At 35.4% G+C, this 15,054-nt stretch overlaps 2 protein-coding genes and 1 long non-coding RNA gene across 5 annotated transcripts in view; 1 reads left to right on the forward strand and 2 right to left on the reverse strand.

Annotated features, from left to right (window-relative positions):
• Positions 1-7,158, forward strand: part of phactr3a (phosphatase and actin regulator 3a) — a 31,188-nt gene extending 24,030 nt beyond the window's left edge. For both annotated transcript variants that reach the window (XM_052593429.1, XM_052593428.1), the window contains exons 8-12: positions 2,878-2,933; positions 4,110-4,171; positions 5,889-6,029; positions 6,301-6,377; positions 6,656-7,158. In XM_052593429.1, the coding sequence (XP_052449389.1) occupies positions 2,878-2,933; positions 4,110-4,171; positions 5,889-6,029; positions 6,301-6,377; positions 6,656-6,671 (352 nt within the window). In that variant the 3' untranslated portion in view covers positions 6,672-7,158. The remainder of the gene's footprint in view (positions 1-2,877; positions 2,934-4,109; positions 4,172-5,888; positions 6,030-6,300; positions 6,378-6,655) is intronic.
• A 674-nt stretch (positions 7,159-7,832) lies between these two features.
• On the reverse strand, positions 7,833-13,188 carry sycp2 (synaptonemal complex protein 2). 2 transcript variants are annotated; one of them, XM_052595003.1, is made up of 10 exons: positions 12,818-13,185; positions 12,385-12,614; positions 10,984-12,225; positions 9,707-9,852; positions 9,455-9,549; positions 9,269-9,368; positions 9,104-9,162; positions 8,604-8,682; positions 8,432-8,488; positions 7,833-8,355 (listed from the first exon to the last, which is right to left on the reverse strand). In XM_052595003.1, exons 5-10 carry the CDS (start codon positions 9,532-9,534, stop codon positions 8,284-8,286), a joined length of 447 nt encoding a protein of 148 aa, XP_052450963.1. In that variant the 5' UTR covers positions 9,535-9,549; positions 9,707-9,852; positions 10,984-12,225; positions 12,385-12,614; positions 12,818-13,185; the 3' UTR covers positions 7,833-8,283. The 2 variants fall into 2 exon arrangements, 1 of the variants encoding a protein (XP_052450963.1); XR_008182699.1 differs by lacking the exons at positions 7,833-8,355; positions 8,432-8,488; positions 8,604-8,682; ... (1 more) ...; positions 9,269-9,368; positions 9,455-9,549 and having other exon boundaries at positions 9,713-9,852; positions 12,818-13,188.
• Positions 13,189-13,262: 74 nt separating this feature from the next.
• LOC128011298 (uncharacterized) lies at positions 13,263-14,609 on the reverse strand. Its single transcript, XR_008182523.1, has 5 exons — positions 14,497-14,609; positions 14,279-14,336; positions 14,008-14,170; positions 13,750-13,814; positions 13,263-13,430 (listed from the first exon to the last, which is right to left on the reverse strand). It is a non-coding gene; the product is annotated as an uncharacterized LOC128011298 (long non-coding RNA).
• Positions 14,610-15,054: the final 445 nt, after the last annotated feature.

A 15,054-nucleotide genomic window follows, 5' to 3' on the forward strand; every position in this document is an offset into this window, starting at 1 on the left:
CAGTTTTGCTTTAAAATATCCTTTACATCACGTTTTAATATAACTTTGTCATGCTTTTAAGTACACTTGTTTTAATGTGTTGACTAACATATTAAAGCACATGTAAAATACCAGATCAAAATTTTAACTGTTAAAAGTTAAAATAATTTAAATGTACTAAATTGCAACGTTTATAATTTATAATATATTTTAACGCATAGCATGTACGTTTCATAAGAGCTGACATAAATGATTGTCAATAAATATACATGCACTTTAACTATATTTCAAAGACAAAATACACAATTATAAAATCATATTTAAAGATGTACTTAAAATGGTTCAAAAGGCACTCTTTGAATTTAATATAAATGTATAGTATTATACATGTTCATTTAACTGCAGTTAGCATGCAATTATGTATCAGAAAACATGGCATTAAGTTCCACAACATGTACTCTTTTTAAAGCCTTCAGCGCAAGACTTAATTCTAGCCATTTTGTAATTGACAGTATAAACCAGAATGGAGGCAGGAAAAATGAGAAGCATCAGGTCACGTCAGGTCAGCCGAGAAGGACAGTTGTTTCAGATGTAGAGCGTGATATTTAGAGCATCTTGATGTAAAGACATTTTCTGCACGCATTGATAAATGGTTCACAATAATCCCAGAAACATGTACAGTATTAAGACAGTGAATTCAGATTCTGTTCTGACAGTGATAGTCAGCGTAAATGGGTGCTGTCCACTTGATCTAGGCCAGCGGTGAAGTGTGATGGTCAATGCACCTGCAGCACAAGTCTGAGATAAACAGAGTGACACTTTGCTGCAGCAGCATGTCATGACCTTCCTATCTTTGGCTTGCCATGCCCTACTCCACCACCGAAGAAAGACACGGCTGGAGCTATTCTTAGAGCTCAGACTGGTGAATAATGGATGCTAGTGCATGTTCCCCTCCTCCATCTCTACCTCCACCATAGTGAATACCAAATACAGATGTAGTTTACAGTAGCACTCATAGCAGCTTCTCCTAATTGATGGAAAGATGTTTGGCTAAAGTGCACTGCCATCCGTCTGTTAATTTAAGCGGTCTGATTAATGACCGGTGCATAATGGAGACCAGTGGCATGAGCTTCCAGCGTTGCTCGGGTGGATCTCTTTGTTTCAGTATTCACGGGGAAGCTACTGTTGCTAGGCAACCGCTGATACAGGTCAATAATATCCAGGCAGCTTCCGAAGGCGCTTTGGGAGTAGTTCTCCATTTCAGTTCATGAAATATTAACACTGCCACATCTGCTGGAATCCCGTCTTACTCAGCTTATATGAGTGTCCGCAGCGTGGCAATGGCTGGAATGCAATATAATGTTGTTAAATGTCTTATAATTTATCAGATCTCAATATATAGCTTTGCATAGCAAAGTATTTCAAATGAATAGTGCATTTGGAAGAAGCCGTACAGTAATTTTCCATGAGACGACATGCAATTTTATTAGCAATTTTTACAGTTTAAGACAAATCATAATATATACGGAGTCATTCTAGTTACATATGTGACCCTGGACCACAAAACCAGTCCTAATAGCACGGGTAGCAATAGTCAACTATATATTGTATGGGTCAAAATTATCATTATCATTAAGATATTAAGTAAAGATCATGTTCCATGAAGATATTTTGTAAATTTCTTACTGTAAATAGTTTTTGATTAGTAATACGCATGGCTAAGGACTTCATTTGTACAGCTTTAAAGGTGATTTTCTCAATATTTAGATTTCTTTTTCTCCATCAGATTCCAGATTTTCAAATAGCTTTATCAATATTGTCAAACCATACATCAATGGAAAACTTATTTAATCAGCTTTCAAAAATATATATATACAGAATACTGTTTTAGTGAGACAAAGCAATACGGTAGTTGTAATTATAATTTGTTATAAAAAAAATAATTATAATTTGTAATGATTAACTTTTCAATCAGGTAATGACACAAAAACATCACATAATTAATAAAATTCACTTATTATAATGTGTGCAATTGCTTTCCAAACAAAATTAAGCCTCTTCCTGGAAGATTGGCTTTTACTGGCTCTTAATTAGGGATATTAAAAAGATTAAGAGGATTAAAAAATAAGATTAGTGACTGGGAAAAAATAGTGTAAATTGATTTTTGACAATTAAAACAATATCCCAAGTGAATAATTTTTGTTAGAGAAAGGGGGAAAACACCTGGAATATTATATTAAAAATGTTTTTAATCATGTACATTTAAATTGAATTGTCAAAATTGAATGTGTATCACATAGCAATATCAAACCAAAGTCTCTTTCTCTCTCTTTACATATTTAATATACCCCCATGTTCACGTAATTGTGAAATGTGATCGAATAAACCAGACTAAACTCACTATGGGATTTCTACCTATATAAAAAAAAAGAGTTTAATGTTTAATAGAATATATTAAGACACGGGCTACTGCATAGTAGTGACCTAGTTTCTTTGTTCCACTCTTACTAAATGGTATTTGCCATCATATTATATTCAAATAAGTGATTCTCAAGCAAATAAAAATACTCAACCAAATCAGTGCGCTACTACAAGGGCGAGGAGAGACGGAGCGCATGACAAAGAGCGCGTGCAGCAGCGCTCCGTCCGTCCGCGCGCGCCTGCCTGTTCAAAAACCACAACAAGGCAAGCAGCACGAGTTCACGTGCACCGAGCGCACTCTCACTCAACTGAGTCTCATCTTAATAGCTGGTGTTTATTTAGCGAAGGTGCTCGTTTTGCATCCAGATGCGGATTAATAGCTGTCAGGCTGAACACAAAAGACCCCTCTGGAGCTCAGTGAGCCGCTTCAGCGCGGGACAGCATGGTTCAAAACATTATTCTCATCTTTCTCCGCAGGAGACTCAGTCAGCGGCCGGCCGTTGAAGAGCTGGAGAGCAGAAATATTCTGAAACGTGAGTATTACGCTACACGATAAAAATGATCCACATTCACAGAAATGTAAATAATGTATCTATGTATGCATGTATCAACAATGGTTGTTTGTGAGTAATAGTAATAAACATTCTTTTATCAATGAATATTGTTTATAGTATTGCACGTTAATAATATCACGATTTCTACTTCATTGTAATAATAATTGTATTTGTAAATAGATACATTTTATTATTATTGTATTATATGTAAATCAATAATAGTACAATATATAATACAAATAGTATTCTATTTTTAATCAATTATAAATATATTTACAAATATTTATAAAATATATTTTAAACACATTTTTTTACAAAAATAACAAATAATAATAAATAAAATATTTGTATATTTTTATTAGCATTTATAATTTCATATAATATATAAAATAAAATGATTAAATCAGTACTTAATTGCTACTTCATTGTATTGAGCTTTATATTTGGTAAATCATATTTTATATTATATACGTGTATTATTTATAAAATGAGTAACAATTGAAATATTTAATTTTGAATAGTTGCTGATATTGCACAGTAATAATATCACTATTGCTACTTCATTGTGATAACTTTTATATTTGTAAATAAATAAACATTACTAATATTGTCCGTGTATATAAAGTAATTTTCTAATATAAATTACATATGTATAATTTAAATCTCAAGTAATTTTATAAGTGAAAAAACTTTGTTATATTTAATCAGTAGTTTAATTAAATTAAATGTTTTATGAATAATATTTATATATTTAAAAATGTTATATATATATATATATATATATATATATATATATATATATATATATATATAAATAAATAAATAAATATATATATATATATATATATATAAATAAATAAATATATATATATATATATATATATATATATATATAAATATACATAATAATAATAATAACAAATAGAGCATGAATTTACTCAGTGAGAAAAAAAAGTTTTTTTAAATCATATTTTTAATTGGCACTTAACTCAAGTGTTTTATTAACTAAACGTTTTTGTTGGCTGTTAAGGTCTAAATGTGGTCAGTTATGACTATCATCGAGTAGATGACTGTAATCTGTGTGTCAGATAAGATGCCTTGCTCAAGCAGGTCTGTGACTGATCACCTCACTGAGTCTCTCTCTGGCTCTTTCAGAGAGGAATGATCAGACGGAGCAGGAGGAAAGAAGAGAGATCAAACAGAGACTGAACAGAAAGGTAAACCAGCTCTCTGCAGGTTATTTCACTTGCAGCATGCTTTATTTTTCTAATGTATGTGTATAAATGGTGGTCACTGTTTGTAAGGAAGTTGCTGGTCTTGACACTTTTGACTGCTGCTGCTATCATTGCTACTTGGAAAAATACATTATAAAAGGGTAAGGGAATTGTGTGAATAATAATGTTGAGAATGAGCTGCATCAGATTGAGGGAACCTCTGTTAAAGTACGCTATTAAAAGATGAGCCGGTTTCACTGACACACCAGAAACTAAAGCAGGACCTCAGTGCTTGGGAGATTTAACAGCATGTCTGCAATCAACAATAATAATACTAATTACATTTAGGCTTCATAGTTTTTTCCCCCAGTGTACAATTAATCACATTATTTACCTTTTTTTTAATAAACCTAAAATTTATCATTATGACTTGTTTACATTATTTTATGATAACATAAAAACAATTTATCTTAAAATGGTGTTGTGATATAGGGATAAAAGGCCTAAAGGAAAAAAACACATCTAAAGAATTGATTAAATATTCATTATTATTATTATGATATTTGAAATCATATTGTATTATATTTTTTGCTTATCTTTTTCTTCCAATGTGCAATTAATTGCAGACAAAATAAAACATTGTTATTATTATTAATGACAAATATAGTAACAACAACATCATTAATAATAAAACAACAATAACAGCATTATTATTATTATTATATTTTGGAGTCTTTTGGAGTTTTATTGGTGTATTTGTCAGTGTGCAATTAATTACATTTGATTAATACGCTTAATAAACTGAATCACTATGGTTTGTCTACATTTTATTTTATTTTTTGAAGAAAAATTTACCTCAAAACAGAGGTGCGGCATGTAATGTAAAATGAACTTCTAAATAATAAAACTATTATTATTATTATATTTTGGAATAATATAGTTTTTTGGCACATCTTTTTCAGTATGCTTTAAATTACACATTGTTGTTGCTGTTTTTTTTGTAAATGATTATTACATTAATAACAATAACAAAAATAAAACAATGGAACACTGACAGCAGTAAAAATTATATTTTGGAGTATCCAAAGTATGTTTGGCATGTTTTATTATAATATAATTAATGTGAAAAACTTGTTGCATCTTTCCCAAATAGACTCATGACTGTATTAGATCAAAAGAGTGCTTCTACTAAATACTGAGCAAAGGGTCTGAATACTTAGGACCATGTGATATTTCAGTTTTTCTTTTTTAATAAATGTGCAAAAAATTCAACAATTCTGTGTTTTTCTGTCAATATGGGGTGCTGTGTATACATTAATGAGGGGAAAAAAATGAACTTAAATGATTTTAGCAAATGGCTGCAATATAACAAGTTGTATAACATTATTATTATTGTATAATGTAATTACTTTTACGTTATTTACTTTTGATTAATACACTTACCTTGAATCATTATAGCTTGCCTACATTACTTCATGGTTAAAAAAAATAAATCCAATTCAGCAGTTTACCTCAAAATAACAGTGTGATGTAAAGAGCAATATGATGATATGATGATGATAAAAAAGCATGTTAAGGATCATCTTGTCTTGAAGAACCAGTCCATTTCATTAGTCAACAGTGACTCCAGTCTGATTCTAGTGATGCATTACTTGCAACATTAGAGCGGTCTCATAACCTTAGCAGCTCCACTAACAGCATCTTTTTGTGTTTCTCACAGCTCAACCAGAGGCCGACAGTGGATGAACTAAGAGAAAGAAAGATTCTGATCCGCTTCAGTGACTACGTGGAGGTGGCCAAAGCCCAGGACTATGACAGGAGAGCTGACAAACCCTGGACAAGACTGTCTGCATCTGACAAGGTACGAGACCGAGAGCTGACCTCAGCTAATCTTTATACATCTGTGGTCAGCCTTTCATTCAGTAAGAGCACACACAGGCAAATGTGCTTTCCTTTATTCTCAGTGGTTCTCTCAAGGTCTCTAAACCCACTATATCAGTGAAGCAACTAAAGAGCAATCTAATTTGTGTCAGTAGTCTGCTTGCTCTCCCCACATGACTCGGTCGACTCATTATGGAGTGAACATGTCACCTGAGGATGCGTTTAAGTGGCTTTTGTTTGCGATTCCACAGGCGGCCATCCGTAAAGAGCTAAATGAGTTCAAAAGCACCGAGATGGAGGTCCATGTTTCGAGCAAACACCTGACGAGGTCAGTATACGAGTATGCATGCGCCTGTGCTATTTTTGGATCCACAAAATCAAAAATGATGGACACAAATGCGTTTGCGTATATAAATTATGAACATGTCACCTTGACACGAGTGGTTTTGGATAACATGTTCCTCTCGACATAAGCAAGACATTAGTGGCCATTAGTGCTCTTATGTATGATCTTACAAAAAATACAGTAACTGATTGATGCAACAGTGTCGTATGGTGGTTGCGATTGCTAAAGGCACCTTTGTTGATTTCTCTCCTCTTGATCAGGTTTCACAGGCCCTAAGAGGGAGTTTTCTTCTGTGAAGGAAATGCTGAAAGCGGCGGTGCTTCTTTCAGAGCCGTGGCTTGGTCCATGGGCTTCCCTTATTCTTCCAGCGCCCCGGGGCCGAGTGGTGTTTGGGTGCGGTTAGCGCCGGAGGCTGCGTCTCCACCGCGGGCGGCCACAGGAGAAACCTGAAGAACATCTGCAGATACATTTAACCTGAGGCTGACGGAGTGGAGCGGCAGAGGACTGCATTTCAGCGACTGCTTAGAAAAGACAATTCAGTTCTGGGTAAATGTTTGTGTACATGTAACCTGCTCCACTCTACTCTAAAAAAATAAGTAAAGAAAAAAAAATACTTGAGGGTTAATAAGCCTGCTATAAATGAATTTCATATTTACTGTACAAATGTCTGTTTGAACAGGGTTGTTCATGTCATCACTTGAAAAAAAGAAAAAAAAAACTTTGTAAGCACTACTTGTCTTTAAAATACAATTTTGGAAATACTTCTCTGTTGTTGTTTTTTAAGTTTGATTACACACACACACACACATTACAGTTCAAACGTATAGTGCTTTTGAAAAATCTCTTATGCTCACCAAGGCTGCATTTAGTTTATCAAAAATAAAGTAAAATCAGTATAATTGTGAAGTAAACCTGAATTTTCAGCATCATTACTACATTCTTCAGTGTCACATGATCCTTCAGAAATCATTCTAATGTGTCATTTGCAGCTCAATAAACATTTATCATCAATGTTGAAAAGTTTTTTTGGGGCTGGGCGGGGGTGGGACTGATATATTTTATCAGCATTCGCTGGAGAAGCTGAAAAGAACAGCATTTATTTGAAATGAAATTATGATAAAATACATTGACTTTAGTTTCACTTTTGATCAATTCAATGCACCCTTGCCGTTTCCTTTTTTTAAGTACTAAGATTAATTCCTTAAAAAAAAGCTTTTGAATAACAGTGTGTGTGTGTATTAATAGAGAACACTGCAGGACATCTGTCTCAATATCTCAGCCATGAAACCAGAAGTAAATTGTGTGAGTTACAATCTATTTCGCTTGTTCCATTTACAGAGGACGATAATTAAATAACAAAAATGAATAAACTTACTCAATCTGAACGTAATCTTTGAAAGCCTTCAATTACAAGTAAAAATGATACAAAAATAACCATTTAGTAATTTTTCCTGTCTTTATTTTTCAACATCTCCCTTCAATTGAACCCACGAAGTTAGCTTATTCAGCTAGTGTAAAGGCAAAAAACTTTTTTTTAGAATGTAGCATCCCTTTTTAATTTCCGCGCACATGCATCTAAAGTTGATTTTTATGAGGTGGGATGTTAGAAATAAATGCATTTGTTCTTACATTACCTATAACAATTAATTATTCGCTTTTTAAACTATTCATTATTTATATTAAAAACCACAAGCAAATATGTGCGCTAAAACTATGTACAGCCAACCATTGTTTCAAGGAGACCAGAATAAATAGCATAGTGTACAAATATTAAACCTTTTGAGTAATGCTTTTTTAAAAGAACACAACATTAATAATATCTAAGCATACAAACAGGTTTTAGGTATAGTTTAAAGTAATTTTCAAACGGTAATTTTTATCCCTCAGGTCAGAACCTCGATGCGTCAGGGAAGAACAAGGATTGCAGTCCTCTCCGCACACTCGTCAACTCTTCCTCGTGCTACAAAGAGAAAAACGCTTGAATTCAATCCTGTGTGATAGCAAGCATAAAATATCAGTTCTGTTTGGGCTCTCACTATTTCTTTGAAGAAACGCTCCTGAACTGAAGTCATGCTCTTCTTCATCAAAGACATCTGCAACAAAAGCAAAAAATAAATCTATTCTAGACAATCCAAGGTTAAAATGGCTTGAACTGTTAAGTATAACTATTGAACCATGAAGGACTCCACTCAAGTTTCAGTTCCTCACCTCCACAGAGAAGACTTGTTTCTCATACTCTAGACTGTCACACACGTCCGTCTGAATGGTGCTTTTCAACTGCTGTAATCTGAGACAACAAAACAACTAGAATGAGCAAGACAAGCACTAACATGACAAATGTACAAACCGCAAATACAGAGGGAACTATTCAAAGCACTACATTAGTCACTTTGATTGAATCTAGATTAATAGACACATTCTTTAAAACATGCCTTATAATGCACGCTGCCCTTTTTTAAAGAAATCACAAGATCCTTGGCATAATAGCATTATAGAGTGAACAAATAATCAGCATTACATAATTCTTGCTGTTTTTCCCATGCTGCTACGAACGCATGGAAAATCCTGTTTGTTATAAACAGGTCTAGTAGACATGATTACATATAATGCAAACAGAACAGCTATGAAGGGAAGATTAGTTCATTTTCCAATAGTGCTGGGACATCCATGACATTCTTCTGATGTTCATGCAGCTGTTATATTCTCACCTCTTGGTTCCTTTCTCTTGGTAAGCGTGGAAGGCCAGTGTCTGCTTCTCCCAATAAGTCTGTACATACAGTGTGATTGAGTCAAAGGCCATTCACAGATAGATATTTGAAACATATACTTGCATTTGCAATTATAGACACATGGCAAATCAGAACACTTGTTACCGTCAATTCCTCTTCCATGCTTCGCAGAGCAATGTCATCTTGCTCCAGGTTTGCTATTTCGCTCAACAGGACTTTTTTAACTTTCTCCAGCCTCTGAGTACTATATATTAGGCAAGATAAAGAAAGCGTTAGAGGTAAATATCAGACGTGTTACAAGGCTCTTTAGGGTCAAGGGTCATGTCTGACCTGTACTGGTGCACTTGGACGCTGACAGATGACATGTGCTGCCCTATGGTCTTCAAAGTCTGCCCGGTGTAAAGATCCATTGTCCTGCAACGATTCTGACAGATGCACAAGACAAGTTATTAGAAAATGCTAATACACACTCACTACATTCTTCAAGATGTGCAGCGGGTTTGACATGCAAGGATGTGAATCCTCAAGAGCTGGCGTGTTTAGCTAGTGCTGCTTTAGTGAGAAAAGTGAGATGACGAGCACCTTGATCTTCCTCTTAAGCTCTGAGCTGAACTGATGGCAGATAAAGCCCACCTGCTGAGCAGGCTGGGTCAGGTCTATGTCTCCCTCCACACTGGCATGCCTGCAGCTGGACCTTGTACAAGATGATAGGGTCTCCACTTCTTCAGCTGGAGGAGGAACACACATAGACATACCCATGAGTCACTCACCAGCACTTCCAAAAGCGCACACACCTGTACAGTGAGAGAACTTAGAGGTACAGTGCAACTAAGCTTCTGAATTATTCAATTTTTTATATTTACACAACTATTCAAAAATTTGGGATTTTTTAAATTGTAAGAAATACTTTTATTCAGCAAGAATGCATTAAAGGGTTAGTTTTTTTAAAATTCTATAATTAATTACTCAACTTCACGTCGCTCATCTTCAGGAAACACATTTAAATGTTGAGAGAAAATCTGAGAGCTTTCTTACCATGCATAGACAGCAGCACAACTGACAAGTTCAAGGCCCAAAAAGGTAGTAAAGACTTTGTTAAAATCGCCCATGTGACAATGGTTCAGCTGTAATTATATGAAGCTATGAGAATACTCTTTGTGCACAAAGAACACAAAAATAACTATTTTAACAATTACTTCTCTTACGTGTCAGTGTCCACCTCCATTCACAAGAGATCTACAACACAAACGTGTGCATTCGGTTTACGGTTAAACCACTGATGTCACATGGAGTATTTTAACAGTGTTTTTACTACCTTTGTGGGCCTTAAAATGTTTCAGTTGTGTTGTTGTCTATGCAGGGGTCAGAAAGCTATCGGATTTCATCAAAATATCAGAATTTGCGTTCTGAGGATGAATGAAGAGGATTGGCACGCTTTAAGGTGAGTAATTAATGACAGAATTTTCATTTTAGGATGAACTCTCTTTAAACTGATCAGAAGTGACAGAATGTTGAATGTTTTATATATATATATATATATATATATATATATATATATATATATATATATATATATATATATATATACACACAGACACACACACACACATAGATGGTTTTCACAAAAAATGTTAGGCAGCATAACTGTTTTCAAAACTGATAATAAGAAATGTTTTTTGAGCACCAAATCAGCGTATTAGATGAAAAAAAAAAACTGTTTTTACTGTTTTTGATCAAATTGGTGAGGATAAGAGACTTCTTTCAAAAGCATTAAAAAGCAACACTGACCCCAAAAAATATTAAATGACAAAGCAAATTCTTAGTCTTATTTTGTGGCCAGAAACACTTATTTGTATTACTGGATATTGTTGTTTCCTTGGCCCTTTTATTCAGGCCTCTCTGGTAACGTCTCTTTCTTCTCCCGTTCTCTGTGACTATGTCCTCCTCTTCTTCCTCTGAGCTGCTCTGATCCTCCTTCAGTGATTTAGTATTGGGGCCTGAGGCAACACAACATCACTCACAGCATCAAAAATAACAGTGTCTGATGAGTCAGGACTGGGATTAATCTGTGTCCGAGAAACTGAGATGCACATTCAGTAAAACTGTCTGCCAAATTGAAAAATTCAGTAATGTGCTATGTATATATAGAGACCTACTCTGATTGTTTCACGTTATAAAACATCAAATGATAAATCAGTCACATTTAAATTTTTTGAGTTAATCAAAGTTCCTGTACTCAACAAGGTTTGATTGGTATCTTTTTTTGCTGTATCATGCTTGTTGCTCCGCCCACAATGAAATCTTATTGGTCCTCAATCTAGCTTTTCATGGCTTTATATTAAACATTAAATATGTTCTGATTGGCTGGTATTATCACAAGGAAATAATACTTTATGCTGGTAACTTGCCACGCCATGCCTAGTTAGGATGATACTTAATCTTTTTTTATAAGGTGATAAATACCCTTACTAGGAGTGAAGGATTTATTAGTAGGCACAAACAGCTTTCTAGGCTTCATTTTCAGAGCTAGCTGCGAGGGAGAAGGAGCCTTATTCTCTTTGTCCTCCTCACTGTCCTCATCTCTCTCTGAAAGACTAGCGGAGTGGCTCAGGGTGAGATGCTTGTGGACGGCCGTTGGACCTGATTAGCAATTGGTACAAGAAAGATGCTTATTTTTGTATATTAAAAAAAATTAACAAAAAAACACAACATGGTCAAAAAATCGCTTCACCTGACTTAAATTCTAGTCTCTCAACCTTACTTCCTTTCTGGCTTGCTGGTGTTTTCTATAAGTCGTACAAGAGTGAAGTGGTGTGTTACTGAAATGTAGTTCTATGAGAAGTGTAACTGGGCTCAGAAATAAACTGTTAAAGCTGTACCTCTAGCTCAGTGCACATCAGGGCCATGTTGCTCACAGATATGTGAGAAGATTGACTCATTGTCACAGAAATGACAGACCTCCTTTCAAACGATGCTGGGCTGGTTTTGTCCATGACACCGCTCTCCTCCTGGAGGTCTGGAGGGATGTGTGGAGAGGGCCGGGAGTATTTCTCCAGGGGTTGAGTAGGGGTCAGTAATGAGGGGACTGGACTCAACTCCACCTGAGATAGGCATTACATAAACATATTCATCTTTAGATCAGATTGTAGAAAATAAAGATCGAATAACACAATCAAATCTCACTTTGTATAGTATCCTCAAAATGCATCTGGAAACTGCATTATCTTACTTTGAAAACATGCGCTCTCTTTCCTGTTTACCTGTGCAGCAGGTGCAATCCGCTTAGAGCCTCTTGAGGCTGTGGAAACAGGTGTTATGGTGTGAGATGGTGGTTTCACAGCAGCTTTATTCCCTGAGGTTTTACAGAGAGAGAAGGCTTTGAGAGAACCGAGAGGCTGTAGTGGAGAAGAGTCAGCTTCGATTGGAGAGATGGACAGAGAACGGAGCGGTGTGGCATTGGCTCTCAAGTTGGTTGTTAGTTTTTCGCCTGCTACAGAGAAAAATAAAAAACAATTTACACAGCAATTAGACAAAATGTTTGTTTTTTTAAATCAGGCTGTGCATTCAATAAGTTTCAGTGTGATTCAGAGCTAGAATTTATTACTAAACAATTATTAATGCACATTCATTTTAATTGACAGACATACATTTATACAAATATAAATAACTCATTTAAGGCACTTTAATTCTTACATCTCATCTTCTCAACGGAGGGAGGCGAGGCGAATGTGGAAGATAATCTTGCAGCCCAAGATTCCTTCTGTCTTCTGACTGACCCCTGAGCAGATGACGTCTTCTTCACTGGAAGATGCTCTGGACTACACATCTTCTTGCCTTTATCATTCCTCTGACCTCCCAGAACCTTTGCAAATACTTTTTCTGCCTTCTTCTGTACGTTCTTCTCATTTTGTAGTTTGGCTATATCTACAGAGGTTTTCTCTCTCTTTTCTCCTTGTTCTGTGGCTCGAGCTGGGACAGTCTGCTGAAGCGTTGCTGCTCGCCCATCTGCTTTTTTCTACACAGAAAAGACATAAAACTCATCAGGACAATTATCATTAGTCTGTCTAGACCCGGAAGATCTTAAATCGAGGCTGAGGATCCCTGTGAACTGACTGTGCTGAATACCACATGCCTTAGGGGGTGGTGCTCTTTCGCTCTCTGACAGACTGGACTGGTTGTCTGAGTCAGACGGCTCTCTGTAGGTTCTGGTCAAGGCTGCAGCTCTTTGAGGTCGTCCTGTGGCTTTCTTATTATTGACGCTTGGCTGCCTTTTATCCTCCTGTTCAGCCATTTTCTTCTGTCTCTTCTATTATTCAAACAATTCAGTAAAAAAAAATGTATAATTATAAATATGACAATAAGAAATACAATACTACTGATTCAAAAAAAGTGTAGTAAAACTGGGTTGAAATTCAATTTACTGTGAAGACCCAATCTAATATTCTTCTCAATCCACCCTAAACAAACTAAGCTGCAAATGGTTAATTAGGAAAAGATTCTGCTTACGGTGTTACAACCATGAACACATTAACACAAAACCAACTGATATTTACCAATTAACACCAAATAACATTATAAACATGACAAAAAAACTACAAATTGTACAATATGGCACTTGTTCTTACCCGCTTTGGCTTGATTTGTTCTTTCACTGGTTTTGGCGAAGGCAAAGGTGTATATGGTGATTTAACTGAAACAAAATGAAAGTGTTAGGAGAGTAACGTACAGAAAGATGTGAAAGAGAGAGAGGGAAAGTAGTTCATAAAGTTTGTGTGTAGTCTTTAAATAGATGCCACCCATCTTCACTGTAGCGTTAACCTCTACAGATGACAAATAAGAGTTCAAAACAACAGTTGGAGATGTGAGAGATCGTTGTAGCATACATGCAGAGTCAGCTGGTGGATAGATGGGTTTAACCGGCTGCCTGCTGTAGTCTGCCACTTTGGGCTTGGGTTTCCTGTTGGCTGAGTGTAACCAGCTAATCTCTGTCGTGTTGTCTGTGTCCGTGTCACTGAACAGCTTTTTCTTCTCGTTTGCATTGGCAGCCTAGATCGTAACACAACCAAATATAAAAAGTGGATTTATTTTTTGGTGTATGTTAAATCAACAAATGCATTAAATGTCCATCCCCAAATAATGAATGAAATGTGAAACCTTCGTGAGCCGTTGTCTTTTAGCAGACTTGGAGAGAGTCTGAGGATTACTTGGTGGACTAAAAGAGAAAACGTTATATAAATATGCAATAAAGTACATAATGTATTAACAAGCAGTCCCATGTTCACAAATGCAGGATTTCTTTGGAGAGATGTTATTGAGTATTATTGAATTGTTCAACACTAGAGGGGGCTGTTTTTATAAATTAACAGAATTACCTGCTTTCCACTCTGGATGTATCAGAGGATTTCTTTCTCTAAAGAGGAAAAAAAAATAAGAACTAATTAAGTTTTTTATTTTGTTTTTAAATATTATAAATATGATGTTTCCATTCAGGGCTATTAGTGTCCTTACCGCAATAATTTTTGGCTTGTCCTCTGTAAATGCATAAACATCCCTGCGGAGACAAAACACAATAAAGTCAGAGATTTTTCAGAATATATTTTCAAATTAAATATCCCAAATTTAAGGGATTGAAGTCTGTAGAATGCAATACTCAGTCAGCTGGAACTCCTTCTTGGCTTTGTCTTGTGTTTTGTGCAAACTTAGATTCTTGGCAGCAGTTTTCTCCTTTAACACAATGTGCAAGGGGAAACATTTTTTTTAAAGTTTGCATCACATTTGTAACTACCCTGTTGAATAGAAAGCAGCATATGCTGGGTGGGTATGTTTTAAAGCATGGCAGCTGGTTTAAGCTGATCCTTGTTGGTTTTGTGCTGGCCTTAAGCAACTAGCTCCTGCTCAGGATCAGCTCATAACCAGCTGCCATGCTTCAA

Source organism: Carassius gibelio, chromosome B23 (genome assembly GCF_023724105.1).
Source record: "Carassius gibelio isolate Cgi1373 ecotype wild population from Czech Republic chromosome B23, carGib1.2-hapl.c, whole genome shotgun sequence".
NCBI classification, from domain to species: domain Eukaryota; kingdom Metazoa; phylum Chordata; class Actinopteri; order Cypriniformes; family Cyprinidae; genus Carassius; species Carassius gibelio.

Excerpts from the sequence above, each read along its gene's own strand:
- sycp2 (XM_052595003.1), bottom strand. The coding sequence starts at position 9,534 with ATGGATCTTTACACCGGGCAGACTTTGAAGACCATAGGGCAGCACATG. Across the intron at positions 9,369-9,454 it reads GTCCAAGTGCACCAGTACAG|TACTCAGAGGCTGGAGAAAG; the intron begins GTCAGACATGAC and ends CCTAATATATAG. Across the intron at positions 8,683-9,103 it reads CAAGAGAAAGGAACCAAGAG|ATTACAGCAGTTGAAAAGCA; the intron begins GTGAGAATATAA and ends TTGTTGTCTCAG.